The 19,539-nt window shown below is 48.6% G+C and overlaps 1 protein-coding gene across 2 annotated transcripts in view; it reads right to left on the reverse strand.

Moving 5' to 3' along the window:
• Nucleotides 1–4,458: 4,458 nt before the first annotated feature.
• LOC144154941 (putative helicase mov-10-B.1) overlaps nucleotides 4,459–19,539 on the reverse strand; it is a 79,297-nt gene continuing 64,216 nt past the window's right edge. For both annotated transcript variants that reach the window (XM_077686086.1, XM_077686085.1), the window contains 4 exons: nucleotides 15,412–15,588; nucleotides 15,187–15,275; nucleotides 7,856–7,962; nucleotides 4,459–4,946 (listed from right to left, as the gene is read on the reverse strand). In XM_077686086.1, coding sequence (XP_077542212.1) covers nucleotides 4,846–4,946; nucleotides 7,856–7,962; nucleotides 15,187–15,275; nucleotides 15,412–15,588 — 474 coding nt within the window. In that variant the 3' untranslated portion in view covers nucleotides 4,459–4,845. The remainder of the gene's footprint in view (nucleotides 4,947–7,855; nucleotides 7,963–15,186; nucleotides 15,276–15,411; nucleotides 15,589–19,539) is intronic.

A 19,539-nucleotide genomic window follows, 5' to 3' on the forward strand; every position in this document is an offset into this window, starting at 1 on the left:
ACTCCCAGTTCTCGGAGCTTCACTTTAATGCCGGCGATCCTGTCATTGATTTGACCATATCTCCACACCTTGTCCTCTGTGCCAGTGCTGTCATGCACTGTGTGAATTGTGCTCCCAGCGCCTTCACCTGTTGGCATCCACGTGATTTACAGGGAGCATTTGAAGTTCCCGATTACCTCAGGTCAGCATACAGGGTTTCCTCCAACTTGTGGGCTCAAGGGGGTGCAATATGGGATACAAGAGGTTTCACCACACCCACAAAATACCCCAACCAAAATGCCCCAGAGAAGTTCGCGGCGTTCCCAAGGGAGACACCGTGAAGGGTTTGACTCACCGACAAGGCGATGACAGGCTCCAAAGGGCCAGGACAAACCAGGAGATTTTTTGGCCGAGTGATACAGCGCATATTGATTGCCACGACAGGGCTAAGAACTACACTGCACCAACGCGCCCCAAGGCCCCACCGGGTGGCCATGGCCGGGGTTGCATGTGGGCCGCCCGCAAGGTAGGAATAGGCCTACCTTGCGTGTCCGATCAGGGTCAAAGGCAGGCCCCGACCTGGACCGAGCAGCGAAGAGAGAACGAGCAGTGTCCCCTTCTCTATCTCCTATCTCCTCAATCTCCCCTTTCGCGAAACATGCGCACCTGCTTATTAAGAGGCGCGGGGGCGAGGAGGCAGGTTCCTGGGTGAGGGGGAGCGATGGCGGCGGCAGGCCAGTTCTCCCCGCTAGCGTGCCCGCCCGCGAGGTGACGTAGCGCACACAGCGACTGCGTGTCTGCGGGAGCAGGAAAAAGGGATACAAAGGATCCCCACAAACTATGCCCATCGCCCACAAGAGTCACGTTGCACAGTCGGTTGTTCATCATCCGCTGAGTTTGCTAGCTACGTTTCATGAACTCATCTTCCGTGGGAGGGGACAATCTCCAGGTGTGTGGGAGATACAGGTTGTGGAGAGAAGGAGTCTCCTTTCAGCCGCGTTTTTTCGGTGGGGTCCTCTTGGCCTGGCCTACGTGTCATGTCCGAAAGTCTTAGCATCAGCTGCCAGTTGTTTCGCGCTGTTGCCTCGCGTCTTCAGACACTCTCAACAGAAAGCCTCTGGTCTATCACTGTCCGTGTGTTTAGATGGATAGATGCCACTGATCACATCATGCGTCCAACAGAATGCTCCTTCGTGATAAAAGGCCAGAAGAAAACAGGGGCACAGCTCAGTTCTCTGACGAGAAAGCTCTTCAAGGGTCATTCAGAATAGGTGCATCGTAATCAATTCCCACCCCCATGCATCCATAGGCAGACTGGAAGGTCTTCATTCATCGGCATCGAAAGCATGGGATGCAGTAGTGCCATTTCTCTTGGGTCGAAGCCCAGCACAAAGAGGACTCCTTCATGGCTGCACTGATCTTAATCGCAAGCAAGTAACAAACTTTTGGTTTGAATCGATGCCAAGACATGCTGGATTTGATAAAAATGAGCCCACTAACCGGCTCTGACATGATGCAAGAGAAGATGGAAGCCTTTGTTTGAATTTCCAGTTGAGCCCAGAAATGTGGCTTGTAAGAGCAAACATTTGTGAACTAATTTGTTAGTGATAAGTTCCAGGCTGATGTGATAAGTGATAAGTTAGTGATAAGTGATAAGTTAGTGATAAGTTCCAGGCTTCAACAGCTGCCCCATTACTTTTTACAGCGAGGCTGTTTACCTGCAGCCCCTGTATGCATGCCCGCACGCACTCCCATGGCAGGGAACCTGAGCCAGGAGTGTCCGCAAATGGAAATCCAGGTAGGGAGAGGGTGCGCTGCAGCAGCAATTGAGGCGCGGGATAAGGTAAAGAGTGTGGCGTTGGCACTGCATTAGAGCTGCGCAGAGGGGGAGAGGGCTTGGCACACCAGCAGCCGACGTGCGAAAAGGCGGGAGAGAGTGTAGAGTTTAATGCGACAGCTGCTCCCAACTCCAGTCGCATGAACATCGCCGGTCAGCGAGATACCACAGTTTCGTGCACTCCTTTGGTCGGTGCCCAGGTCAATAGTGTTTTGTTTCATGAATGCGTGCAACCCAATAAAACAAAAACAGCCTCGCTAAGTAATCCACCACCATATGAATGGTTCAACCCACCATTTTTTTTTCTTTTCGCACTTAGCACCTTTCAGCCAAAAAAAGACTGTCGAAATTTAGCCTTTGCCCCATCAGGCTCAAATACACTCTGATGGGACGTCCAAACCATACTAAATGTTTCATAAAGTTGCTACGTGCTTTCTGCTACGCATTTTCTCCACTCCCTCTGTCAACATTCTGCTGATGATGACTACACTGCTGCATCTGCATGTGTTGACAAATGGCGTGTTTGTAAACAAGAAGGGGGGACAGGCAAAAGCTGCATGTGCCGCAGTAACTGGCACTAAAAATTGGTTGGCGTTTGCATAACAACAAAGCAAGCATTACACCTAGCAGTGCTACACCCAGGAAGCCACGCGCTGGCCCGCAAGGCAACAACGTCACAGCGTCAAATTTATTTTTGTTTCGTGCTTTTGGCTCCTTTCAGCCAGGAAAAAACAATATCAAATTATCGAGGGTGCATTGAGGCTCAATATGCTTTGATGAGAACTTTCAAAGCTACACAAGGCATTTAAAAAAATTACAAATGTCTTCAACCTTGCAATTGCTCCTCCTTTTGCCTTTAATCCAGCCATCACTGCTGACACCTGCAACGATGCATCTGCACGATGTCATGTTTCGCTGTTTGTCTTTACTTCAACCTTTGCTACTTCACAAAGCATTGGACATTAGTGTGCATTTCTCAGCGTGACATCAGAAATGCGCCTACGCAGCCACACTAATGTTGGTACACAACCGGCTTTAGAGACTGGTAACAATGTCAGCAGAGTAGTGGTAGAGGCTGAAAAAATTTAGACATTATTCACGAATGCCAGTTGTTTTTCTTGTGTTTACAACCGAAGCAGGTCTAAAGAGGTTCGGGGGTCACTGCTGTCGAAAAGCCTTGTAAGAGCGGGAGGAAATTGTAGAGCAGCTATGGTGCAACAAGAACACCCTCAATCAACATAAGTAAGTGCTGGATAGCCACCCTGCGCCACCCTATTTGCTCTGGGTCAAAGTGATGAGGAAGTGCACTCCCTTCACTTTATCCTGGTAAAGCTAGACCTGGGCTGCAAGGTGTGCTGCCATGGAACATCTAAGGTATTTTACCACCCACCGAGAGCTTTGTACAAGCGATTTTAAGGTGAAAGGTTCTTAGGCCACTTGTTGAGCATTTCATTAAACTCAAGCAAAAAAAAAAAAAAATGGTTCAGCCTTGATTGGCTAAAAGGCTGTGTGACCACGCACTCCCAAGTGGCACTGCGAGTTTTTCACCATGAAATAGGCAGCGTAAGCATGTGCCTCACACTGCGAGCACTTGTGCAATATGGTAAAGAAGCCAAGATCGTGCACGGAGTGGTGGCCAAAACTTTCTAAAAAATTCAAATGGCACGCAGTGTCGTGAGCATGGGTATATACCTTTCACAAAGCAACGCAATTGTCCAGAAATCTGTCAATTTTTGCACTTCACCAAAACCACAAATACCGCCACGTTTTGGTTTGGGGTTTTTCACAAGCTTCAGTAGGGTTCACACCAACTGAAACGTGTGAAAACAGGTCACAAGGCTGCCATTGTGAATGCAGCAGCAGCAAACGTACATGTGCAGCCCCTGTGCCCCGCAGTAGGTAGGTCTTCATGCATCAAATCCAGTGTAAATTGCAGGGTTTCATGCATAAATATACCCGCCGCGGTGGCTCAGTGGCTAAGGCGTTGCGCTGCTGAGCACGAGGTCGCGGGTTCGATTCCCGGCCGCGGCGGCCGCTTTTCTGATGGAGGCGAAAAGCAAAAACGCCTGTGTGCACGAGATTTCGGCGCACGTTAAAGATCCCCAGGTGGTCAAAATTAATCCGGAGCCCTCCACTACGGCGCGCCTCATCGCCTGCGTTGCGTCGGCGCGTTAAACCCCACAATCAATCAATCATGCATAAATACTGGATGCAATGACACAATGCTGCAGGAAAAATTTGCTGGCCTCTGCGTGAATAGACACTGTGCCTGCACTGCTTGTGCACGTGCAGAGGATAAGTGGCGCCTGCATCTTGGATGCACAACATTACCGTGGACAGGTACGCCACTCAAGGACCCTACCTGAGGGCACAGAAACTCTGAATGGGACTCGCAGCCTCAAGTTAGGGCACCACAGTACATCGCAGATGCACGTACATCGAAGGAACATGCCCCGTTATTCATGCGTTATAAATAGCGCATTGTGTTAAAGGCTGGCTAACCAGTGCAAATGATCAGGTATTTCATTGGGAGAGGTATAGCTTCTCCAGACGTGATGCATTCAAAGCGGCCAGGAAAGCACCCTTTGGTCGGACCATCTTTTCGGGCCTGCTAGATTCCAGTCTTGACACGATACCTGCCACACAACAAAACTCTCCAACCTTTATTCACATCCTGAAAGAATAGCCTCCACGTAAACGCTGCAACAAAATTTAGGGTGTACGCAGCGACAAAGGTCCTGAGGACCCAGACACCATGGGGTCTAAGAATGTTTTTTGGCACACTATCATGTAAAAGGTGCAAAAATTTAATCATTGATGAGCAATAAAAATATATTAGCTTCAACCAATGCTTCCGCCATTTCTTTTAGGCTCTGCATCAAAGCAAGTCGTGTGTGACCCCACACTTTGGCTGGAAGAAAGATTTAGACAGGCAACAAACTGGCAGGAACTGGCATCATGGAAATGCCCCACAAGAAAGGTAATCACAGACTAGGCTTGAAGGCCAGTATTGCTTGGTGTAAGTCCGATCACAGCTCTTCCCTCCACTGTGGCTCCTCCTGCAGAGTCTTCTGAGTTATTGGAATCTGGCCTCGGAAGACGAGGTCGTCATCGGCTGACAGGTCTTCCCCTGCGAAAAAAAAGTGAGAATTTTAACAATAATCGGTTATAAATGCTGTAGCGAAGAGAATACTGTGTAATCTTGAGTATGGGCTGCACCCCCCTTTTTCAGATGAATAATTCTGGAAAAAAAAAGTTGTCCATGTATTGGCCCCACATGCCTTTTCAAAGCGCCCGCCTACACAGTCTCGATGAGACGCCACTGGCGATCTCCCTAGGTAGTGCGTGAACTCCCTAGGTAAGGGCATCGTGCCTGCCCCACCCCAGCACAAGTTCTCTCTAACTCTTTTGAGGCAACATCGCAGCGCTGTTTGTGTGCTGCCATTGTGAGTGCAATGAAGCAGTCGGCCTCCAGCTTTGAAGACACCAACAGTGATTGCTGTGCATGCAACCACAATCGGACTCATTTTTAAACAGGAGAAAAATTATTCGTGCATGGGACACACCTTCTAAAATTACTGCCGAAATTTTGAAAAAAAAAAAAAAAAAAGGAAACTGCGGTTCTTACATGAGTTTACACGGTACTAGCAACTTGTATCTACAAAACAAAATAATCCATGCCCTTTCCCGCACACTCATGGTAGAAGCAATGGCAACACAGTACATTCCACGCACAGCTACACAGCCCTATTTTTAGCATTTTCCCCAGCACATTCCTCAAGAATTCCCTGCAAATTTCCCTGCATTCTCTTTTTGCAGCTAATAGATTTTTACGTGGATTCCTGTTTGGTTTTGGGCATTAACCAGTGCCACTGAGCCTTCCTGATGCAGACACCATTCAAAGAATCAGTGCTTTTGCGTGAAGTAAATTCAACTACGTCTGTCGCTCAGCACCATTTGACTGAATTTTGTAAAGGAAAGTTTGACATCCACCTAAATGCAGCCATACGGCTACAAAGGAAAGCTATACAGCTTTCTCAAAAACTTCGCAGTTGAAGAAAAATTCATCCTGGTCCAGGATACGAACCCGGGACCACTGCTTAACCGGAGCAGTCGCTCTACCAACTGAGCTAACCAGGAGGCTAGTCGTTAGTGGCGCGAAAGCGAATTGATCAACAACTCGAAGTGAAGGACAGGTGTTAATCGACCAGATTTAGGGGAAATCCCCAAGGTGGAGTAAGTTTCTGTAAAGGAAAGTTTCGTCCTGTCCTTCACTTCGAGTTGTTGATCAATTCACTTTCGCGCTACTAACGACTAGCCTCCTGGTTAGCTCAGCTGGTAGAGCGACTGCTCCGGTTAAGCAGTGGTCCCGGGTTCGAATCCTGGACCAGGACAAATTTTTCTTCAACTGCGAAGTTTCCAAGAAAGCTGTATAGCTTTCCTTTGTAGCCGTATGGCTGCATTTAGGTGGATGTAAAACTTTCCTTTACAGAAACTTACTCCACCTTGGGGATTTCCCCTAATTCTGGTCGATTGACTGAATTTTACGTTTTGTACCAAACAGAATGCTTACTTTGCATGCTAAACTCTAAGTTAAAACTTCCCTTATGAAAAAGAACAACATTTTTGGGTAAATGAGGTAATTTTATCTCAGTGCTGGGACTGCTGGCACCACCTCTGGTTGACAGCACGCGGACTAAGGCGCACCTGAAATACTTTTTTGTGTGTTGCTCAGGAATACAAACAGGCTTTGCCTTCAGCCGCCGCTGCTTCACGCGTTCTTTCTCGTAGAACATTCTTTCCTCTATGCTCCCTCCTGTTTTATGAACTGGATTGGAAGCAGTCTTGGATGCTTGTGGCTTGCCGGAACACGACTGTGGATATTTGAACATAAATTCGACGAAGTGCTAAAAGAACTTTTTAAAAGAAAACACAGTAATGAATGATGTGAAGTCCGGTTTACTGAAATTATTTTTTCTTTTTACTCCATGACTCCTAAAATTCCCTGCATCTATTAAAGTTTCCTTAAATTCCCTGCAGAGACATCACTGGTTGGCCTTTAAAGAACCTGGATCACAACTGTACGCTTACACTCACCTACTCAGACGTGAAATGGGTAGGTAAAAGTATCCCTTCATTGCTTTTGTTTTCTTGTAAAATGATTGGCAGGTTTCACCTTACTGTAGTGGCACGTTTCCAACAATGGCGATTACAGGAGTCAAAAGCATACAGTTCATCTGGCTACAATGACGTAGCAGAGGCTTTGTGTGAGAGGTGAGGAAGACGCTCCCAGCCACAGCCAGTTGGGCACAAGGGAGGAAATAGCGAGTCTCCTCCCTCTACTATTAGTGTGTCCACTGAGAAGGAAGCAGTCAATTACTTTTTCTGAGGAGTGAAAAGATAAAAGATGCACTGCAGGCAATGAGTGCACAACAGTGGGACCTCTTTCATCTTTGAAACCATGCACCAGGCACAAAGAGCGCCCCCAATAACATAGCACATCTTTCAAATCTGCCTTAAAATACTACAGTTTACACTGACTCATGCTGTCAGGTTCAGGTGCTATAACCAACAGTGAAGAAGTGTAGTATTGTAGTAAGTCGTCGATTCTGCCATGCAACATTTGTAATAATAGATAGTCAGGAGTCACAGCATTACAATAAGCGGCTTATTTTGCCATGCAACATGCTCTGAAGTCCATGGTGCTGCAACAGCTCACTGTTATACCCAATACATTGTTGTAAAACGAATCGACTTAATTTTCCAATCCAATGCGCACGAGCTCATTCAATCTTAAAATGCTCAAAATAATTATTTAGTCCAGAAGATCGTACAGGCAATCATTGAGACACTCTAGAGCTCAGCAGAGACTGCCACCCAAACTATTTATAAGCATCTAACGCCGTCTGCGCATCCCCGTACAAGGGCGCCATTACATAACCCCTCCCATCATGGTCTGCAAGAGTTGGGATTGAGCCAGTCACCCCATGCAGTATGTTACTGCTGCAGGTTGCCAGCCAGATAAGCGACTACCCTTACCGATTCCAACAGCTGCAAATCGTTCTTCAATGTCCCGAAGGTGCTCATCACCATCGCTGTACTCGACACCACAGTAGGCCCCCTTTTTGATGCAAAACTCAAGCAGCCTGAAAATGAGAAAGATCAAGTGACACTTTTATGGGGATCAATTACTCTTACCAAATCTTCAGGGCAAGAAGACGATCAAAGTCCAAATAAATTGCTGTTCGATCTACCTCTGTCCATGTTCATGACTGAGCCTTGCGCTCCTTAGAATTTTAAGGAAATAGATGATGTCCAGGGCTACTGAACCTATGTAGGACGGCAAGCGAAGCAAGCATACTAGTCAAGAGACTCAACCTTCAAGGAGTTTGCTCGCATCTGGCTGGGCCGGTTCCGCCCCATTAAATTTACAGTCCAACAGCCAGAGATATCATCGCCATTTCTCAGACCACAGGTATCTGTTTCAGGCTTTAACGTTTATTTCCCAAGTGACCTCGCCGTGAATCAGCACTGGCAGTGAAAGATAACCCACTACATTTGCACTTCCCTAACCAAGGCACGCCAGTGTACACAGCAGGGCAGGTTTGGGAATTGCACTCACTTTACTCTCTGAATTATTACTCCTACTTTAGGTGAAGCCTTGTTTTGTAACAGGTGAAAGGCAAGCACTCAGAACTGTTGTGCCATCACAAATCGTTATCCACATCTACCACCAATACCATAAAGAGGAATTAAGGTGACACTGCTGTGCCCATTAGTTGTGCATCTGTGCCTCCATATAGGCAATTTTGATGCAGCTTTTATGCTTGAAAAATTGCAGTGCCATAAAAGCAAACAGTGCCGCGAGAAGCCTTCATGCTAGCAGAAAAAAATGTTGGGAGGAACGCGCACGCACACGCGCGAGTACCCTGACGACTGTCACTGCCTCTAGCAATTTGCCCACTGAAATGAGATTCTGCAATGAAATGATGGTCAGTTTCACTGGACCATCAGAGATCTATGTAGTTCCTCTCCTGCACAAAAGGATAACCAGCAGCACAAAACACCGTGCAAAGCTTTATGAAGGCATCTTGTCTGAGCAGCTATACCATTAGCAGTGAGTGGATGATATAAACCCAATCTTTATGCTACAGACAAAATAGCAAACCACATTTCTACAAAAATGCATCTTCTCTCGCATTACTCGGTAATCAATGAATTGGCACCAGGCCGCAGCTTAACCCTTTCAGGCGTTATTATTTTCTGCTTAGTTGAGAAACAACATTTTCAGAATTTGGCCTTTCAGGGCAAAGTTCTGTCGGGAACCGCGGGGTCGCAGCGCAGCGCCACTGAAAGACTACCAGCGTGGCAGACTTTCGGGAACTGCCCGTGCCATGCTGGCCCACTAAGCACACGCCACTCGCTTCTTTATTCTCCTCTTTCATAGCCGGCGCCAAGGCGCCGGCTAAGAGCGCCAACCAGAGGGCGCTACAGGGCCCCCCCGCCCAGACGGAATGTCGAACGTCACGCGACGGCGAGGCAGGCGGGCATTGGTTTTGGGGGGCGAGCAGTGGAGTGTTTAGGCCTGCGATGTCTGCGCGGAGTTCGTTGGGTGGCGTCTCGAGGTAGGCCGGTTTTAGGCGGTCCAACGAGACGACTTCTTCGCAGCCATTCAAGAGGATGGTGGCGGACTTCTGGGTCTTGTTAAGGACACGGTACGGTCCATCGTAGGAGGGGGTAAGAGGCGCTTTTACAGCGTCCCGCCTGAGGAAAACGTGTGTCGAAGACACCAGGTCGGGATGCACAAAGATGCGGTGGTCAGAAGACCGAGGTGGGACCGGTCGCAGGTGCTGCATGCAGTCCTGCAGGCATTGGAGGTACTCAAGCGGCTGGGGCGAGGAGGCCGTAGGGACGAACAAATCGCCAGGAAGACGCAGAGGTGCGCCGTAGACAAGTTCAGCAGTTGAACAGCCGAGGTCGCGACGAAGGACGGCACGCAGGCCAAGAAGCACTACAGGAAGGTGATCAACCCACAGGGTTCGTACAGGCTTCAAAAGCAAAAATTCAAGGGTTTTCAAGGACTTTCAAGGACCACAAAACACATTTTCAAGGTCCCCATCTAATGTTTTATCTGGGATTATTTATAGCTTTTCCAACACAATGCAAAAGTTTTTTATTGCACAATATCTAAGCACATTATTGCACATTTAGATAGGTGCTAACGGGTTCGTAAATGCTCCCCCAGCTTCACTTTTTTATTTCATGGCAGGTATTTAGAGGTTTTTCTTTTTTCTTTGTGTTTTGCTGAGACTGTTTGATTTCAAAACTTAGTTAATACTGCATGCATATCCTGCTTTGTCAGCAAGAGTATCAGCTGAAATTAAATCCAGCAAGTGTTGCTTCAAGGCAGGATGAACTATGTACACGTCCAGCATGTTCACGTAAAAGCAAACGTAGATGGAGCGTACGAGGAACAGCAAACATGCAATGAGCAATCGTCCATAGACTAGATGGAAGATGCAAGATAGAGAACAGAAGCTGGCTTTCACTGGATTGTATCGTGATATAGATTGGATTGACAAGTGCCAGCTCCTAATGTTGCCTCGTAATAATGAAAGTCTACCAAACTTGTAATTTCACGCAATACACAGAAACTTGATTGTTACAATGTTTTTTTACATTTGTTAACACCTAAAATCCACGACAAACACTTTAAATTTTTGTAAAAAGACAGGGCCATTGATTCTCTCCGGAAAAATCAAGGGTTTTCAAGGACCATTTAAAAATTCCAGGACTTTCCAGGCCTTGAAATTAACACTTCTAAATTCAAGGGTTTTCAAGGTTTTCAAAGACCTGTGCGGACCCTGAACCCAGTGCTCTCTATCCAGGCGCGCAGTGAGAGCACTTTTTAGCTGGCGATGGAGCCGCTCAACGATGCCGTTGGCACAGGGATGGTATGCCGTGGTGCGGCAGTGTTTAGTGCCCAGCAAGCGGCTCAGGGAAGTGAACAGGGTACATTCAAACTGCCTGCCTCGATCCGTGGTAACAATGCTGGGGCAGCCGAAACGGCAAACCCATGTCGAAACGAAGGCTTTTGCAACCGTTTCTGCCGTGATGTCCGGAATTGGTACGGCTTCGGGCCAGCGGGTGAAGCGGTCAATCAGTGTGAGAATGTACCGGCAGTCACGGGAGGGAGGAAATGGTCCGACCAAATAAAAATGCACGTGGTCAAAACGACAGCTAGGTGGCAAAAAAGGCTGCATTGGGGTTTTCGTGTGGCGGGTTACCTTGGCTGTCTGACAAGCGAGGCACGAACGGGTCCACTGGCGGACATCAGTGTTGATGCTCGGCCAGACGTACCGCTGTGTAATGAGGCGCTGCGTGGCTCGGATGCTGGGGTGGCAGATGTCGTGGAGCGAGTGAAACACAGCACGACGAAAGGCAGCCGGAACGAAGGGTCGAGGCGCCGCCGCTGACATGTCACACCACAGTGAGCCAGGCACGAACGGATGAGGCACAAGTTGTAGACGAAGGGAACCCGGGTGGTCCCGCAGTGCTTGCAGCTCAGGGTCTTCAATCTGCGCCTGAGCTAGGCGTTCCCAGTCCACAGCAGATACAGCACTGCCGATGGAGGTAATGCGTGAAAGCGCGTCAGCAGCCTCGTTGTCGGTACCTTTGATGTGCCGAATGTCCGTTGTGAATTCCGAAATATAGGCGAGCTGACGGAGTTCCCGTGCGACGTACTTGGAGGAGTTCGTACGGAAAACGTACGCCAGAGGCTTATGGTCCGTAAGAACGTGAAAGGACTGACCCTCCAAGAAGTGCCGGAAGTGCTGGATGGTGGCGTAAATGGCGAGCAGCTCACGACCAAAAACGCTGTAGCGCGTCTCGGCAGGTTGGAGCTTCCGAGAGAAGAAACCCAGCAGGTGCCACTCGGAGTCGATTCTCTGCTGGAGAACAGCGCCGATTGCAACGCTGGATGCATCTACCTTGATGCGAGTGGGCACTTCGGTTCTCGGGTGGATGAGAAGCACCGAATCGGCGACGGCTTGTTTAGCAGCGTTGAAAGCGGCTTGAGCTTCTGGAGACCAGGAAATAGTGGATGAGGAGCTCTTGGTTGTGCGAAGAAGCTCAGTCAGTGGATGCAGCAGCTCAGCGCAGTGGGGTATAAAGCGTCGCGAGAAATTCACCAGGCCCAGGAATTCACGAAGCTGGCGGAGGCTGGTAGGTTCGGGGAAGTCCTTCACAGCTTGAACGTGAGAGGGTAAAGGACGAATTCCCTGCGCCGAGATGTGATGGCCCAGGAGCTCGAGCTCGGACGTCCCGAAGACGCATTTCTGGGCGTTGACAACCAGGCCAAATTGTTGAAGGCGTTCAAAGAGTTCTCGTAGGTGACGCTCGTGATCTTGTGGAGTAGGACTCGCGACTAGGAGGTCGTCGATGTACGCAAATACAGCCGGAAGGCCCCGAGTCACCTCGGCAATGAACCTTTGAAATGTTTGGGCTGCGTTGCGTAGCCCAAAGGGCATGCGCACATACTCAAACAAGCCGAAGGGTGTAGTGATGGCCGTCTTCGGGATATCGGCAGGCTCGACAGGGATTTGGTGATACGCTTTGACAAGGTCCACTTTGCTAAAGATTGTGCACCCTTCCAAGTGGCTTGTGAAATCCTGGATGTGGGGTAGGGGATAGCTGTCGTGGACAGTCTGAGCGTTGAGCGCCCGGTAATCGCCGCACGGACGCCAGTCTCCACTTTTCTTAGGAACCATATGCAGTGGAGACGCATGGTTGCTGGACGATGGGCGGATAATACCGAGTTCCAGCATGTGCTCGAATTCACGTTTAGCAGTCACCAGACGCTCACCGAAGAGGCGGCGCGGCCGAGCTGCGACTGGTGGACCACGCGTGACGATGTGATGGGTAACGCTGTGCTTGGGCGGCTGCTTTAAGTTGCAGGGTCTCGTAACCTCAGGGAAGTCTTCGAGGATTCTTGCGTACGGGCATGAGGGAAGCAGCGTGCGGATGCCAGTTGGAGCGACAGTAGACAGTACGCCCAGGATGGAAAGGGGCGTCTTGCTGTCAATCAGGCGATGGTGACGCATGCTGACGTCTAGGTCAAAGTGGGTGAGGAAATCAGAGCCGAGGATGGGCTGATTGACGTCGGCTACTACGAAGACCCACCGGAAGGCGCGCCGCAAACCAAGGTCGAGGGTGAGGGACCGCAGACCATACGTGGCGATAGAGGTAGAGTTCGCTGCACGAAGCGTAGGTCCAGGTGAATTAGAAGTACGCTCATCCTTGGTGGCCGGTAATACACTGACCTCAGCACCCGTGTCTACAAGGAAGCGCAAACCAGAAATGCAATCCATGACCAGGAAAAGGCGGCCAGGTTGTAAGGCGAGGTCACATGCCGCCATCAGTGATCTCGCGTCGCGTTTCCCGACCAGCTGCATGGGGAAGTGCAGTGACGAGCGCGGTGCTGAAAAGTGCGATGGTACCAGCAGATAGACGAGCTTCGAGGGCTGCGCGAGCAAGAACCTCCCGGGGAAGACGAACGACGGCTAGGACGTGGGGAGGAGCCGCATCGGCGATCAGAGGACGTCCTAAGCGCTTCAATGGAAGCGGCGAGTTGATCGATCCGAGTCTCTAAGCGGGACACGGCCGATGACTCTGCTGTCGAATCAAGGATAGCGGCTGAGGGAGAAGTCGCGTCATGAACTTTATCGGCAAGCTCGGCGGCGCGGTCGAGGGTCAAGTCCCCTGCAGCAGCTAAAACGATGCGTGTGGACTGTGGCAAGCGCTGCAAAAAGAGCTCCTTTAAAATAAAAGTGCACCGTTCGAGTCCACGTTGCTCACGCCCACGAGCTGTCGCATGGTGTTGAGCAGCTGGGAAGGGCAGCGATCTCCAAGCTCTTCGTGGGTGAGCAGGTGCCGGAGGCGCGCGCTCTCGGACACCGTGGTTCGGTCCAGAATACTCTGCTTGAGCCGCTGGTACGGGGCATCGTTCAAAGGTGCACCGATGACGTCTGCCACCTCATCAGCCACCTCAGGAGGCAGGTTGCAAAGCAAGTGGCGATACCGAGTAGTCTCCGAGGTGACGCGGTGCAGATCGAAGACGGCTTCGACCTGGGCGAACCAGACGTGTGGGTCCTTGCGCACGAAGGTGGGCAGACGGAGCTGTACGACTGTGACGTCCGGCGGCAGCGAGGAAGCGTCAGGCAAAAGAGGGCCCGAGGGCGCGAGGTTGCGGGGGTCGGTCATGTCTTAGTCCGAGTCACCACTGTCGGAAACCGCGGAGTCGCAGCGCAGCGCCACTGAAAGAGTACCAGCGTGGCAGACTTTCGGAATCGAACTGCCCGTGCCGTGCTGGCGCACTAAGCACGCGCCGCTCGCTTCTTTATTCTCCTCTTTCATAGCCGGCGCCTTGGCGCCGGCTAAGAGCGCCAACCAGAGGGCACTACAGTTCTGAAGCCCATAGGAAAAGTTTGACAGCCCATACGAAGTTTCAGAAGCCTCAGTTCAATATTTTTTTAGACTAGTAGGTCACCTGACCATTCTGCACCCCTCTTTGAAGAAGCCCCTTTGAAGGGCTCACGAAGGCAAAATACAAGTTTGGTTGATTAAAAAGTCAGCTGTATCTTGATAGCTATGATACCAATTTTATTGCAAACTTCAAACAAACAATCTTAATAAGCAAAACGTGAAGCAGTGGCAACTCCGCAGCCATTCTCTAGCGAATTTTCTGTGATGTCCCAGAATTTTTTTTGTGCGATTAGCGGCCACGATTGTAGCTGGACCTTTAGTTCCGTTTGACGTATCACTTGATTGCCAATGTGCAGTTCACATACTGGTAACTATGCATTTAGTGGTAGCCTATATTACATCATTCGTGCCCATACTACGTTACTTCAGCATGATGTTTCGAAGTTTTTCAGTATTTCTTGCATTTTTTAGGTTAAAAGATCATCTGTGCCTGGGATGGAGCTGAGTAAGTATCAGAGGCTATTTCTTTCAAATTGATCAAAGTTGCATTTTGTCTTCATTGCCCCGTTAGTGGGAAAACAATCATTTTTATATAACCTAAGCATTGAGCATTGTAAAAAAAAAAACAGGTAAAAGTTCTTTTTAGGGCACAGATGAATATAAGGGCTTTTTAAACAGCTGGTGTGGAGTGCATAAATCATCAGCAAAGAAATTTGCACACCCGTTAAAATCATGCACTTACAGACACTACGTTCGACGGTAGTCAATAAAGCTCTCTTTAACTGTCAACATATTTTCTGATTGCGCAGTTTTTGAGCACTGTTCAATACCAAAAAAAAAAAAAAAAAAGAACCTAAGAGCAGTAGCATGCAAAAAGACATGTATACCTGCGCCAGCACACATCTTGCCGCAGCGTGTATGGGTTTCCAACCATGATCAGCAGGGCCTTTGCTCTGGTCACTGCGACATTGAACCTCTGAAATTTTGAACGAAAATGAAGTAAGCTTTGCAGTAACCTTCAAAAAACATGCTTGTTTTAAGCTTGAACATGGACTTGTGAACATGAAAATAACTGACACTTCCAATACAGTCACACAAAATGTGGAACATACCTTGTGGTTCTTCAGAAAGCCCAGCCGGTGCCTGAAGTCATTTTTCAGAAGGTTGCTGTCACTGCGAACTGTCGTAATGATCATGACAAGTCGTTCTTGCCCTTGAAATTCCTCAGTAGATCCCACAGTGACTCCTTCAATACCCCGTTTCGCCAGAAGTGCCCTGATCTTCAACACCTGCAAACAACAAAATAAATGTTCAGGTTGTCCCCACAACCCCTTTGTCTTGAGCAAGTAAAAATGTGGCTTGTTGTTGAAGAGACTTTGGGTCTACAATAAACGTTTATTTTCTTTTGTGTTGACTAAAATTTCACCATTAAGAATGCTTTCACGCTGCGCTCAGCACGCCCTCCTCGCCAGCAAACGCGACGCAGGTACGCAGCTCCCCCGGGCAGCCTTCCACTCCCACCAGAATCCTCCTTCCCACTGGAGACGCTTCTCTCCCACCCAAGCTGGAAATGCTCTCTTTGGGGGCTTCTCCTCGCTCAAAGGTCTGACTGCATGGTCGAACTAGGAACGCCTGTGCCTTGACCATGAGACAAGGCGAGCACCCCATTAGGGGACAGACAGTCGGTGGCCACGGACGGCTTAGCGAGCGAGTGGAGACGTGTAGATTTGGTTTCCGGTTTTAAGCATACAGCCGAATCCCGCTATAACGAAATTGACGGGACGTGCGAAAAATTTCGTTGAAGCAAAAATTCGTTGAGGAGAAATCTGCCCCAACACACCACAGAAGGGCAAGAAAAATAGCCCCACATATTTCTGGAACATTGGCAGCATAATAGTACAATGTTTAGGAAAAGGAGTGATGCACAATAACGTCGTGTTTATTTGGATAACAAACATACCAATGGTTATCTGTTTTTTACCTGCACGTTAGGAGCATGTTACGGAGGGGGTGGGGTGAAGAAATGCAGGCACAAAACGTATTGCTGTACAACAAAGCGTACCTACCGAGCTGATTACTTGCAGACAGCTGCTAGGCCGTCGGAAGCCCCCCTCTCCCCCTCTCGCTTGTGGCAGGAGCGGTGCCGTTATCTTATCCTCTGACTGGGCACGGCAGCAGCTGACCTTGGCAGGCAAGCCATGCGCACTTGCATTTAATGCAACCGCACGCTCGCGACTAAGATAGGGTGACGCGGGTTTAAAACTAAACATGCAAACATTGTTTTTGCTTTGGATTAGAATTGTAGAAGGGCACCACGCCAGCGGCCAAGCACCTTCACGCATTTCAACTGGATATGGACTGGCTGTAGCTCCAGCTTGGCGAACCAGACTTGCGCCTCATGTAAAGGTAGCCAGCCACATCGTTATCACCAGCAAACAATGGCATCCACCTATGACTTTGTTTTTGTTTTGGGGTGGTGGTGTGGGCGCACGGCACACTTTTTCGGTGCAACTAAGCACCCAGAATGAATAAAAAGCTACAGGCAGGTAGCGTTGTGCTTATTTTATTGTAAAACAAATGTTCAAACCCAGCCCAAATCATCGAAAATTTCGTTGAAGCGAAAGCAAGCCAGACAAATGGTTTGTGGTGGCGAGGACTTTGTTGCATTGACTTCTATGGTCAACTGATGGGGAATTTGAAATATTTCGTTGAAGCGGGACTTTCATTGAAGCGGAGTTCGTTGTAGTGGGGTTTGACTGTACTGCGTTGTCTTAACCTCCAAGTGCTTCCCGAGCCCCTTTCAGTCAGTCGATAGAACCCTTAGTGGCATCCTCGAGACGTCGTGAAGCGCATTGCGGCTTTGGTGCTCGTGTTCTAGTTTGCTAGCCGGGTAGAGCAGCCTTTTTATAGCCGCATACACAACAGGGTCTAACAATTCTATGCATGCTACGCTCAGGTACAAACAGTAACCGAACTAGCAACTGCCTGCTGTCACTTGACACCACAAGGCAACCGTGGTCACATACTGGATGGCCGCACTTGCATGGTACTACAGTAAAGCCCACTTATAACGATACCATTTATAACAATACAGTCCAGTACACTTATAATAATACCACTTATAACAATATAGAGGATATAACGATGAACAAATATGGCACTGTCTAATATGTGTTCTATGGTAAATAAACTGCTTATTACAATGCTCTAGTGCTGCAATATCAGATATAACGACTGAATCTGTTTACAGCGTGCACTGAAAATCCGAGCCTGCGCCGGCGTGCTGCACCGACGGCACGCGCTGCAATGTGCCTCGCACCCCATCCACCCCTCAGAAAACAAGTCGACTGCGCTGCTTACGAGGAAGCGAGAGGAGGAAGGGGGCAGTTTTCTTTCCGAACTCCCCTCCTGGCACTGCCGCTTTGTGCCCCCTGCACAATTAGCTTGCACCAATTAGCAGTGCCTTGCATTCAAACTTCTGTACAGGTCAGAGGCCATAAAACACTTTCCAATAACAGGTACTTTTGCACTGTGCTGACATATCAGGTCCACCTGTTAAAGAAATACTGTGCCTTGCGCTTCCCTTTTGTAGGTAAAAAGAATGCATTTCACAAAAACCCTTAGCCAGACATTTCCCTTCCAAGTTCTCGGAACCGAGCTTGGGAGTGCAGGGGAATGCCAGGAATCAAGGATGACAAGGAGCTGTACAAGAGCAATGAACAGCTTGTTTGGAGCTTAGAATTTTTGCACTTTTTCGTCTTTCTCAGCCTTAAAAGTGAGGTGCAAGTCAGAATTGAAGGTGCATCAAAATTGGGCAGCTACAGTACACAAAGTTGGGTGCACGGAAGGTTCAAACAATTCGTGGCCAAATAAACAATTTGAATATTTTTTTTTTCTTAGGTCTGATTGGTACTGCCATGGGTAAAATCCCGTGGTGAAATCAAAGCAAAGTAATGCGGGGAAGGATGGGGAGGGAATGCATCTGCTGATTGATTGATTGATTGTGGGGTTTAACGCGCCGACGCAACGCAGGCGATGAGGCGCGCCGTAGTGGAGGGCTCCGGATTAATTTTGACCACCTGGGGATCTTTATCGTGCGCCGAAATCTCGTACACACGGGCGTTTTTGCTTTTCGCCTCCATCAGAAAAGCGGCCGCCGCGGCCGGGAATCGAACCCGGGGAATGCATCTGCCTTCACCTGGCTGAGTCCCAGTGTGCGCATGACATTCAGTGGCACCTTCAGTGTAGCAAGGAATGTAAAATGTGCGTTTTTCAAATTTTCATCCAGTTACTTTAATCTGTAATAAGAAAACTTTTGCTTCACCATTCCTTATCCATGAACTAATGAAAAAAAAAAAAAAAAACTAACATGGAAGCTGCTCCCTCTTGGAAAGAGTTCTAGGGACACTCATGACCACTGGCTATAGTCACGATGCAGATGGGGCATAAAAATGTATGTACATGCAATTTTTTTTTCCGCCATGATGTCTATCTGATTTCGATTCACTCAAAAGGTGCCGGCTTGTTACTCTCTCGTTTTTATTTAGAAATTTTCTTGTGTTACTCATGAATAAACCACATGTATGCAACAACACAAACGATTTTTTTTGTCACTTTATGGCCACACTAAAAAAATTACGATAATTTTTTCTCGAAATAGATTCATCCGAAGAATTTATATCAGCAATAACAAAAATCGACCCTGGGGGGGTGGCATTTGGCGAAAAAATTCGACCCTCAAAGGGTTAAGGTGCTGCTACACCTGAGCTATGAGGTAGGCTATCCAAGCTAATCAGCTAGGATAGCCTACCTGGGGACCTTTGAAACAAAACCCCGCTACAACGAACTCCGCTTCAACGAAAGTCCCGCTTCAACGAAATATTTCAAATTCCCCATCAGTTGACCATAGAAGTCAATGCAACAAAGTCATCGCCACCACAAACCATTTGTCTGGCTTGGGACCTTGGATAGGACCATCTGGGAACCTTTAGTGAGCATTCAGCTAACAACATGTGTTCGGCATTTATATTTTTCAACAAAGCCAGAAAAACAGCAGCCACAGCCTGGTTTCAAACCAGGGTGCTCACACACATGGGCATTAGCAGAAATTTCCCTTGAAGCAGGAGGGGAAAGGGGGGCAAAATGTACCAGGGGTATAAGGAAGGGAAAAAGACAAACCAAATCACTGTCCTTTCGAGCAAAGGTGTATGCTTCACGACTAAAACCTCAGTTTTTTTACA

Source organism: Haemaphysalis longicornis, unplaced genomic scaffold (genome assembly GCF_048455015.1).
Source record: "Haemaphysalis longicornis isolate Haplotype H1 unplaced genomic scaffold, Haemaphysalis longicornis Haplotype H1 scaffold_1, whole genome shotgun sequence".
Taxonomy (NCBI): domain Eukaryota; kingdom Metazoa; phylum Arthropoda; class Arachnida; order Ixodida; family Ixodidae; genus Haemaphysalis; species Haemaphysalis longicornis.